The sequence below is a fragment of the Urocitellus parryii genome, chromosome 9 (genome assembly GCF_045843805.1).
Source record: "Urocitellus parryii isolate mUroPar1 chromosome 9, mUroPar1.hap1, whole genome shotgun sequence".
NCBI lineage: Eukaryota > Metazoa > Chordata > Mammalia > Rodentia > Sciuridae > Urocitellus > Urocitellus parryii.
In genome coordinates, this window is record NC_135539.1 from 94,495,923 (window position 1) to 94,508,142 (window position 12,220).

Here is a 12,220-nt window from a genome sequence, read left to right on the forward strand (position 1 = left end):
AGCTTATGAACTATTAGTACTTGCAGGGTTATCAAGTACACATCATAAAACAGCCAGAGCTGCAATACACTGATACTTTTTGAGTTAAATTTAACAGCCTGGTACTTTTGTGAGTGTACATTTAGTATTCAACACAGATTCAACTATTTCCAGGTGGTGTGAGAATCAACACAATGTATATCCAGAGTTAAGATCTGGTTTTGGCAAATATTTACCATCTACACATTTTTAAAAATTAGAAATAAAGGGCTGAGGTTGTGGCTCAGCAGTAGAGCACTCGCCTAGCATGTGCGCGGCCCAGGGTTCAATCCTCAGCACCGCATTAAAAAAAAATATATATTGTGTTCAACTAAAAAAAAAAAAGAAAAGAAATAAAGCCTCATTTCCTTTCCATGCTAAGCTTATACTTATCCACACCAATAGTTTTGTCTTGAAGCATTTGTAGCTAAAATCAGTTTTTAATATGGAACCTTTGAATTAATTGTATGGATAAGGTTGATTAATAAAGACCAAAAGCAAGTATAGTTTAATGTATTTTAATAGCAAACTTACAGGAACAGCACAGAAGACAGACAACATTAAAAACATGTACTTGCATGTAGGACAACTCAGTTAGAAAAGTATAGTGAATGGATGGAATCTACTGTATGATAAAAATGCTACAAACACCATTTAGTTGCCGTCAATAAGAAATTTACTTGTTTAAAAAAATCCAAATGCTGGCATTGTCCAGAAAAATTTAACAGTTTTATTTATAATTGTTATAAAGTTGAACTGCTGAAACCTGTTCACTGAAACATTTTGACTTGCATTAATGCTTTACATCCCCGCATTTATATTAAAAATTCACACACAAATGAAAATGGAAAAACGGCCAATACCTGATTTCTGTCCCCTATTTTTCCACTCGCAATCATATACTTAGGTACCTTTTGACCCCATGGAAAAAAATATCTAACGTTCAGAACTACCAATAACAGGAAGAAGAGGGAAAAAAAAAATTTTTTTTGAGAATGAAATGTTTCCCATCATAGTGAATTCTTAAGCACGTTCTCCACGTATGCGGCGTGCTAGTTGGATGTCTTTTGGCATAATTGTTACACGTTTGGCATGGATAGCACACAGGTTGGTGTCTTCAAAAAGGCCAACCAGATAGGCCTCACTTGCCTCCTGCAACAAGAATAAAGAAAAATTATTAATGGTGTTATTTCCAAAACAGTTAAGACACATTAACTATAATGAAGTTTTTGAATCCTAAAAAAATATACTTCACAAGATATTGACTTTTTAACCAAATAATTACATTTAAAAACCTATTAGAAAACCAAAAAACCTTGTACGTCTAGAGATTGGGGTTGTGGCTCAGTAATAGTGCTTGACAAGCACATTTGAGGCACTGGGTTCAATCCTCAGCACCACATAAAAATAAATAAAGGTATTGTGTCCATCTACAACAAAAACAGAACAACAAACCCACCTTTGTCTATAAGTCCTCATGAAATAACACAAGTCAAATCACTTATTAATAGGATTCTTCAAATCTCATGCCAGCCTGGTGTCCTTATTTTGAATCCTACTCACTCCAATATCTGAACCTTCATCTTGTCAACACTGCAATACAGTTAACTGGATTCTACCATACATGATCCTTACTTTATATTCTTTTACTTTGTGGTGCTGGTGATTGAAACCAGGGCCTTACACATGCTAGGCAAGTGGGCTACCATTGAGATACACTTCTAGTCCTATCTTGTTTAACAAGTTTTATAATAAGAATACTTATATATTTCTAGTATTCATTACAGGCTGGGGTGGGGGGAAGGTTACTGTGGACTAAACTAAGGGCTTTAAAAACATGCCAGGCAACAAATACTCTACCACTGAGCTTCATCCTCACCCTTCTTTAAAAACAACAACAACAAAAAAAAAACCTTTTTGCAGTACTGGGGATTGAATCCAGACCCAAAGCTACAATCCCAGACTTTTATTTACTTTTTCGTTTTGAGAGAGAGGGAGGATCTTGCTAAGTTGCCCAGGCTGGTCTTAAACTTGTGATCTTCCTTCCTTGGCCTCCTGAAGAGCTGGGATTATAAATATACAACACTGCACCCACCTTAAACCCTTCTAAAGATCCCAATCTGTAATAGCATTTATGTATTGATCCCGCCAGTTTTCCCCTATTTGACTACAATTTTATTTCAAGGCATATCAATAGTACCACTCAAAAGCTTGGCTGTATGAATCACTGACACTTGGCATGTGAAGGGGAACTTCCACTTTAACTTATCAAGATTCTATCTCAAATAAAAAGGGCTGGGGATATTGGCTCCATGGTGAAGTGCCCCTGGGTTCAATCCAAGGCATCAAACAAAAAAACCACCTCATTTTGAAATGACAAAATTACCACTTTAACAGTCACCAGTCCAACTGTTTTTGATTTAGAGCATCAAATGAAAAGTTACTTGGTCCTCTTCTCTCTCCATAAGGAAAAGCTGTTTCTGTGATCAAGATATATTTAGGGTAAGGGTTGAGGACATAGCTCAGTAGTTCAGCCTGCTAATGGCCCTGGATTGAATCCTGAGCACACCCCTCCTCCTCCAATGACTTCGAAATAAAACCCAAGAGTCCACTTTTAAAAACATGAACATGACAAAAACTAACTCAAAAGGTTTACATTTTCCATTTTACGAAATGTATTTTTTTACTTTTTTGGTGCTGGGGATTCAACACAGGGTTTCTGCATACTAGACAAGTGGTATACCACTGGAACTAGACCTTCATATTTATACGTTCATCCCTTTTAGCTTTATTGCTTCTATTCCGTAAAAATTTGTTGCATCCAAATTTTACTATTTTTACATCATTCTTTAGCATTTGTTATTAAGAACTAAATCTTATTAGCCTTAAGATTTAGTTCAAGACTCCATGAAAAAGCAAGCAAGCATTCCTTCTGTCTACGTTTCTAGTGCAGGTAACCTTGAACTCCTACTTCCCTGGCATTCATATTGCGTGCGTATGCATGCGCACACACACATATATATATTTTTGTGGTGCTGGGGATTGAACCCAGGGCCTTGTGCATGTGAGGCAAGCACTCTACCAACTGAGCTACATCCCCAGCCCCTCAAATCTTTTAATATCTTATTTCATTTTGTACTCACAATGCCTTGCTCAAGTAGATGATATTTACTAGTTTGTTTTTGTATCTAACTCTAACCTGAAAAGTATCTACTCTATGCAATTTGACTCTATTATCTATTCCAACAATATCAAAATCAAGTATTCAATATTCAGGGACTCATTCTTGGTATAGTCTAGAAATGGGCTAAAAACATGGCAAATAGTAGCCTTCTCATGGGCTTCACAATACATAGATAAAACAAATGAAGTTCCTCAGAAATAAATCAGTTTAATTTTGTTCAACCCATCATTTTAGGATTAGGCATTCCTTTAATGTTTCTATGAAATGCAACAAAAGTTGCTATATGGACATGTCAACAGGTGCATGGTTCTGAGATCATTTAGAGTGGTATCTTTTATTGGTGTGTTTGATACAATTCAGATGTGGTATGGCAGAGCTAAGGCTCTCACTGCTGTCTTAGACCCCAACTACTGGTATTTAAGGTTGTGTCTGATCAACTTGGAGATTACTGAAACCAGAGGAGGGTTTGCCCATGACAAATGTAGTTCTTATTCTATTACCAATGTTCCAACATCCCTTAAACATTGACTGTAAAGAGGATTAAAGACTGACTACCACATTATTTTTAAACCAGTGAATACATTTTGAAATAACAGCAGAAGGAAAAAGACCTTACAACTTAAAGACAAATGTCAAATTTACAACATTTTGAATATATTTATGACTCTTTCGTTTCAAAACACCAGTGTTCATTTTGCGTGTGTGTGTGATGCTGAGGATCAAACCCAGGACCTTGTGCATGAGAGGCAAGCACTCTACCACATGAGCTATATCCCCCAGCCCGCAGCTTTCATTCTTTTTTTTTTTTTTTAAAGAGAGAGAGAGGAGAGAGAGAGAGAGAAAATTTTTAATATTTATTTTTTAGTTCTCGGCAGACACAACATCTTTGTTGGTATGTGGTGCTGAGGATCGAACCCGGGTCGCACGCATGCCAGGCGAGCGCGCTACCGCTTGAGCCACATCCCCAGCCCATCTTTCATTCTTAATAGGAGAATATTTTAGTTCAAAGTGTCAGACATTAAAGGCAAAGACTAGAATTATAAGTTAGTCAATTTTTTATTATCTATGGCAAATTCTTATGTAACTTCTCTACCACTCACTGAATGACTGTCCCTCCTCCAGCTATACTACAGCCCCTCTTTTATCCATGGTTTCACTTTCAGGTCAACTGTGATTTCAACATATTATATGGAAAATTCCAGAAACAGTTCATAAAATTTTAAACAAAATTTATTAAAGACATTGTTAAAATCGTTCCATTTTACCATTAGTTACTGTTATTAATCTCTTACTGTGCCTAATTTATAAACAAACTTTATCATAGCTATGTACACCTAGGAAAAACATGGTATATGCAGGATTTTGTGCTGTCCAAGGTTTGGGCATCCTCCGTGAACACGGGAATATGTATTTAAAGTTATAAACTGAGTGATTCTAAAACAAAAATAGAGAAAAGGAAGAAAAAGGGGGGGGGCGCCTCGGAATCCTATATCAACTGCTATCTTCTATTTTACTACTTGCATCAGCAAATTATCAATTTATATCTTAAACAGAATTAATGAGTATGCTTCAAAAAAGGAAACAAAAGGCTGGGGATATATTCAATTGGCAGAATGCTTGCCTCGAATGCACAAGGCCCTGGGTTCGATGCCCAGCACCACAAACAAAACAAAGCAAAAGAAACTATAATAGATCATTCTTTCTAATTAAATCAGAATTAATGCTAGAAATACAGGCAGATGTAAACATTTTGCCCCAAACCAGTAAAACCAAACTTAATGACAAACATAACTGAATAATAGCAACAAAGGAAATCTACACACTAACAATTTTTAAAGACAAAAGCCTTTAACCCAGATTAAGTAATCCTAATTATAAGACTGAATTACTGACACTACTACTTTGACAATGAAGCTCAAAAATGCTAATTTTCAGTATAGTTTTATATTAAGCATAGTCCTATTAACAATAACTACAAAAACAAAAATTAGTATTTTTATACCTATAAATCTTGGGAATCTTAAGAATAGTTCTGACTTAGTAGTTCTAAGTAACAGCATGGGAAGATTTTAGTAGTTGAAATTTCAGTAATTTCAACCCACTGAGAATTTAATGGGTGCCTATTACTGGAATTCACCAATCAAATGAAGTTTAGACTAACCATAGAAACAGCTCAACCAATTACACTTCAGGGTAGAATCCACCTATCAAATCTTTCTCTCATATAAAGCAAAAGCCCTATTTTCACAGCAACAGCAGCCTAAAAATCCTCCAATGGAATATATGTAATTCTAGACCCTCCTTCGAGTCTGATTCAGGTCTACAATAGTGCCTAGAATCTGCATTTTAATCACTCTTTGCCCCATACTCCTGAGGAGATGGCAGTCTTAACCACATTTTCAAGAATGCCAACCATATGATATAAAAAACAATTGATGTTAATCACGCTACATACCTTATCAATTTTCTCTTTCTTTTTTGGTGGTGGTGGGGATTGAACCCAGGGCCTTGTGCATGCAAGGCAAGCACTCTACCAACTGAGCTATATCCCCAACTCCTCTTTTTGTTAATTTCAAGTTTTAATCTTTAAGTCGCAATTATTTTAATATATAACAGCCTCTAGAACAGTTATTTCTCAAAGTCCCAACACTATGAAGCTAAGAGTAAGCTTAGTACGCTCTCCATTTAAGTGGAAATCCATAAATAATCCTCTTTAGCAAACTACAAGTCCTCAAATGCCTGCCCTCTTAACTTGTCCAGTTATTATCTTCACTATCATCAATTCAACCTTAACTACTACTCACTACTTTTAACTTAATGCATAATTCTTTAACGCCACCTATTCTGTCTAGATGTTAAGCTCTACATTGTATTTGTCTCTTCAGGTCTACTAAAAAGACCTCTAGGTTCCAGATCTCCATGTCCTACTATAGTCATAACCCAAACCAGAATTTTTTTCTTTTTGAACATTGCTTTTAGTGCAATTTTTTAAAAATTTAAATGGTATAATGGAATCTGCATCAGGTTTTGGAATCCAATGGGTTCAAATTTTGCCATTTTTTGTATGCATAACCTTGAGTAACTTAATCTTTCCCAAGTCTCAACAGTAAAATCACCTACATTTCACACTGACTCAACTACTTGAACATATGCAAAGATTTAAAATCATTCTTTAAACACAGCACAAAGAAAAACTCTCAAGAATCTTCCCCACCCACCATTTTACCTGCAAAGCACCAATAGCTGCGCTCTGGAAGCGCAGATCTGTTTTGAAGTCCTGAGCAATTTCTCGCACCAGACGCTGGAAGGGGAGTTTGCGAATCAGAAGTTCAGTGGACTTCTGATAACGTCTAATTTCACGGAGTGCCACAGTACCAGGCCTTTAAAAAAAAATTAACATTAAAGAAACTGTTACCACACAAAAAAGTGGTCAGCTTTAAAGAAATGCAATAATTTTTCTAAAAACAAACCATCCAGGTATTCTTCAGCCTCAGTATTAAATATTACTTAGCCAGGCTGCTAATAAAGACTCTTTAGCTGCTCTTCATTTTGGTACCACTCTTTAATATAGCTGCACCCTAGATTATTTTAAAAGCCCTCAAAGACTTGTCAACATAACCCAATGTGTCATTTAAAAAGTGGTCTTTAAATTTTTTTTTTTTTAGAATACCTGTATTTTGACTTCTGTCATCCCTCACAAATAATGAAATTTGTATACTCCTGATTGTACAGTGTTTCTTGGAAGTTTGGAAGCTTTTCTTTTCTTTTTTTTTTTTGGATGGTAGCACTGGGGATTGAACCCAGGTATGTTCTACCACTGAGCTATGTCCCTAGCACTTTTTGAGACAGGGTCTTACCAAGTTGCTGAAGCTGATGTTGAACTTGCCAGGCTCTGCCTCCCAAGTTACTGGAATGACAGGAGTGACTATTATGCCTGGCTTCTTTAAAAACTAATTGTCTACAAAAAATTTTTTACCTAATTCCGACTTGTTTCTTCCACTGAATAGGATAACTGTAAAATTCGCAGTCCACCTAATTATGAACAACTTCTGCCCTCTAATGGCAGATGTCCTTAACAACATTGCTTAGACCAAACTCAAATAAGCTAATAAAGGAGGAAATAAACCAATCAACTAAATGAGGGATGGGGACTTTATTAACAACCCAATTTTGACTAATGTTTTACCACAAGCAAAAACAGCTACCCAGAAAAAAATTTAAAAAGCACTTTATTATTCAAAAAATACTAACAGCTGACTAAATGTTAATTTATCCCATTAACATTTTTACTAATGGATTAGATCCCCTTAGGCCTCTAGATCAGTTATGACTTCAAAATTAATGTTTCTAGTAAGATCCAATACTAAATTACACACACACATGCATTCAAGTAGTAAATATTCAAAAAGAAGCACAACAGTTTCCCTAAAATAAAGTTTGACTGTTAATCATCTTTTTTGTTACATTATTTGGATACTACAGGAGACTTTGTCCCATTTCTTCCTTTAATACCTGTAACGATGAGGTTTCTTCACCCCTCCAGTAGAGGGCGCACTCTTACGAGCGGCTTTTGTAGCCAGTTGTTTCCTGGGTGCTTTACCACCGGTCGATTTGCGGGCAGTCTGCTTTGTACGAGCCATGGTAGAAAGACCTCCTTACTTACCTACCAGCATTAAAAATAAAATAAAAAAATTCACCATATGCAACTACTAAACACCCAAGTTTCCCTGTCACTACCCCCCCCCCCAAAAAATCTGGAAACTATGATTGGTATAGAAAAAAAGTCCGTAATGTTATATAATGTGAAAGGGTGCGGATTACGCCTATCACCTAAATATGACTTCTTGAAACAAACTGTAGTACTAGAAAATTGTTAGTATTAATACCAGTCATCTTTCAAAATGCCAATTCTGAGCGACAAACGGCAAAACAAAAAGCCCCATAAAAGCCTTTGATCTAATTTCTTTAATTAGAAATTAGAAATGTCTGTAAACATTCGAGCCACAAACAAGTCAAAAGAAAGAAGCCACAAACCACTGAAAGGTCGAGTCAAATTACAGCAAAAAAAAAAAAAAGGTTTTAACCCCCCCACCCCCCCTCGCGTCTGGCAGTTAATGGATTGCTGTAAATATCTGAAAACATTCTTGGTTTTGCATCTTTACAGTTAATGTTGACAAAAAGACGTCTCGATAAACAAGGGGAACAACAGCTACCACCACTGAGCATTCTACAAAGCACTGTCCTCGCGTCCAGTCCTCACAAGCTTCGCAATGAAATAAAAGTGCCCCGCACCCAGTCTTTAATTAACGCACGACACCGACCGACCCGTCCACCCCAAGCACCACATAAACTTTTGGTTTTGCTTCCTCCGGGTTCCTCGGTACAGGGTCCCTCCAGCCTGCCCGCCTCGCTCAGGCACCAACTCGGCTCCAAGACCAGAACAAAATGGAAACAATCGCAAAACGTATCCGATTCCCTTCCAAAGAGACAAAACACCAAATCGCTCGAAAATACCTCGATCCTCTGCCACGTGCCGCCCTCCAAAATGCAAAAGTTTTTTTTGCATTTCAAATGCATCAAGTTTCCACTTCTCCAAAAAAGGAAAAAAATGTCCTTCTTTTAAATTTTTTCCTCCCTTTTTAAAATGGGGAAGAGAGAAACGGGGGAAAAATATGGTCGGTGACCAGAGAAGAGACAAGATGGTGAAGCTTAGCAACAACTGTGGGGAGGCAGCAAAAAGCGAGTTACCCCAGGGTGGGAAGCGGCGGCGATTTCCACCTCTTTCCCGCCCGAAAACTGGGGGCTGGGACCCGGGGGCGGTAGTTAAGGGGCCCGCGCGGGTCGTGGTGAAGGTTTGGGGTCCGGGGAAGGGACATCAGGCGGGATTTCACCGAAGAAAGAGGAGCCAGGGGCGCGGGAGGAGGGAGAGCAGGCTCAGCGCCGCGTTGCTGCTGTAGGGCTGAGGCGGCGAGAGACTGGAGAACCGCCGCCGCCGCCGCCGCCGCCTGGGGGAAGAGGCAAACTCACTCCTCACCTCCATTTCTGGGCCAAAAAGTTTGTGGGCTAAGCTAGAGGGGCTGTGGGTCCCTTCCCCTCAACGGCAGGGCCCGGCTCAGGGCTGACGGCAAGCGGGGCTCGGTTCCGGAGAAGCGGGCAGATGGGAAAACTTACCCCCCTTCTCCTTCGGCTGGAGCTCGGCGAGCTAGAGGCGGCGCTGGCGTTAGAGAGCGACGGCGGCGCGACGGCGGCTGCGAACACAATTGAAAGATGGCTGACACCGAGGCTATCCCCCAACATACGCCGTCCCGCCCCCGCGCCGCGCGCCAGCCAATCACACACAATGGAGGGAAGGCTCGGCTCCGCCCCCGAGTCCCCGCTTGCGCCCCGCCCTCTCCCCTCCCCCCGTGCGCCCGTTCGCTGGCGCGCGCTCGCCCCTCCCCCGCGCGCCGCCTGCTCCCTCCTCCCAGCCGCCTCGCGCGGTGTGTGTACAAACACAAAAGACACGCCGAGGGGCCGCCGGCTCCCGCCGAGACGGCCGCCCGCCCCCATCTATCTCTTGCCCCCGGTCCTGTACTCCCACCCCACTCCGTGCGCCCACGTCATCGAGACCCCGAAGCCTAGGTTTGGGGAGCCGAAGGGGAAGTAGGGGGAGGGGAGGAGGCACCGCGGAGGAACCGGCCTGCGGGCGATGCGGGGGGAGGGGCCGCTCCGCCCCCGCGCGGGCTCTGGCGCGCGCCCCCGAGGCGCCCCGGGCAGCGTGGGGGCGGGGAGGAGGACGCGGCCACCAGGTCGCCGCGCCCCAGTTGAAAATACTCCCCAACAGGAAGCTTGCAAATGGAAACCTGGCGTCCCGCGCCCACTTTCGGATGGGGCTGCTGCAGCAGCTGGCGGGCGGTCCTGTTCCCGCTGTCGCTCCGGGCTAAGCGCGGCCGGGTCCTGCGGGTCGGGCTGAGTGCCCGCGGACAACTTTATCCGCTCAGACTCCAGCCGCGGCGGAGCGGGCAGCCAAGGTGCGCTTCGGGCTGCGCGGTGGACAGTCAACCCCTCGGAGGTGACTGTTTGCCGGACCAGGGGACGGGGCTCGCCCTCTCCCTGGGCCAGGGTGCCTGATGCAAGATGGCTGTATTTTGTAAGCCTCTAAAACAATGTATGGAATACAACGTTAACTGTACAGGGCCTGTCCTGGGAGTTTGTCCTACCAGCCAGAGTGGGCCTTGTCTCAGTATTTGGTAGGATTACTTTGGAAAGAGGCTTGCCAAATATAATAGCGTAGTCCAGTGTTGTCAGCTTCAGCGTAGTTTGCAAGGGGCTGAAAACGGCAGAAATAAGGGAAACATGGTTTGGGAATTATGTTTAACCATTTTCCAATTCTCGGTAACGTGCAGAACAGACTTCATGGCTCAAGTTATCCTCATTAACTGGCGGTTGATTGGCTAGCAAACAGCTGAACCTTCCTAGATATTGACAACGCTCTACAACTGTCTGTGCAGGTTTTCCGTAGAAGTGTCATGAAGACATCCCATAGGATGGTGAAGGAGACAAATTTCACCGATGAAGGACACTACTATTTGTAATCTGAAGACCTCAAAAGCATCTTAGTCATAAACATTATCCTGAAACAGATAAATGGAAATCAGTTATGAGGGAAGGAATGGATTGGTCCAAGGTCACTTAAGCGAGGAACAGACCTAGGAGAAACAAAATAATCCAAGCCTGTTTCATTATTATTTAATGAATGTTAAGTGTCCGTGGTTGTTATACAGAACACATAAAATCTGGGATCCTATCTTAAAAGCACATGCAAAAATCCTCAGCTTAGCTGCCAGCAAAGAATTCCTACAATTTAACCCAAGGGAAGGAGGTTTTTTGTTTTTCTTTTTTGTTTTGTTTTCAGGAAACCAAAATATTTGTTGCTGGATTTATACAGGAAGGCTGTTGTACATCAGTTAAATTCATATTGTCAAGAAATGTTAAAATGACAGGGGTAATGTTCTCTTTGTATGCTATATTTTCCCATAAGTTTCTTCTTCCAGGCTTTAAATAAATGTCTAAGGAATGGAAAGATTGTTTCAGGTGAAATAGTTCTGAACTTGGAATATCTGAACCAACTGTTTCCTGTCTCTACCATGTAGATAGTGATATTGATTTATGGGAAGGTATGCTACAATCTCTATCTTCTAGTTGTAGATTGAATTATTAAGCACCTGGAGAAGTGACTGGATACCTGCTGTTAGCTTCAGGAAGGGTTTTTTTTTTTTTTTTTTGTACTAAGGATTGAACCTAAGGTGCTCTACCACTGAGCTATATCTCCAGCACACATGCATATTTTTTTTTTTTTTTTAAGACAGGGTCTAAATTGCTGAGGTCTGGAATTTGTAATCCTCCTGCCTCAGCCTCCTGAGTCTCTGAGATTACAGGTATGAGCCACTGTGACCAGCTAGGAAGTTTTCTCATTAGATGAATATGTATTGCTTGCCAACTCTGCTCCACACACACCTAGGTGCTAGGATTATAGCAGTGAACACCACCAGTGACATTCCCAACTTCATGGTGTTGCCTTGCTTCCTTATAGGGAAGTAGCACTTGGCCAGGGAGCAGGATGCTTTGGAGCCCCTTTGGCAAAAACTCAGGATAAAGGGAAAGGGATTGTAGAGTCCAGATGGTGGAGAAGGAGAACTGCCAAGGCAAAAAGGAATTTTTATTTTTCTTTTGAAGTACTGGGGATTGAACCAGGGGTGCTTTACTGAAACTACATCCCTAGCCCTTTTTTATTTTGAGACGGGATCTTACTAAGTTGCCCAGACAGACCTAGAATTGGCTGAGGTGGCCCTCAAACTTGACATCCTCCTCTCTTAGCCTGCCAAATGGCTAGGATTGTAGGCTTCCAGATGTAGGACACCTTACCCTGCCGCAAGAGGGAATTGGTAGGGGGCACCAGGGGTCAGTGCTGAATTGGTTTTACTTCTGAAACTCATGGGCTAATAATGGCCTCAACATTTGGAGTTAAAAAAAAATGGG

General features: G+C 41.2%; 1 protein-coding gene and 1 non-coding gene across 2 annotated transcripts; both read right to left on the reverse strand.

The window, feature by feature from the left end:
- Nucleotides 1–520: 520 nt before the first annotated feature.
- On the reverse strand, nt 521–9,477 carry H3-3a (H3.3 histone A). Its single transcript, XM_026405753.2, has 4 exons — nt 9,374–9,477; nt 7,715–7,865; nt 6,429–6,582; nt 521–1,170 (listed from the first exon to the last, which is right to left on the reverse strand). The coding sequence occupies exons 2-4, from the start codon at nt 7,840–7,842 to the stop codon at nt 1,042–1,044; spliced, it is 411 nt and encodes a 136-aa protein (XP_026261538.1). The 5' UTR covers nt 7,843–7,865; nt 9,374–9,477; the 3' UTR covers nt 521–1,041.
- Trnav-cac (transfer RNA valine (anticodon CAC)) lies at nt 3,046–3,119 on the reverse strand. The gene has a single exon. It is a non-coding gene; the product is annotated as a tRNA-Val (tRNA).
- Nucleotides 9,478–12,220: the final 2,743 nt, after the last annotated feature.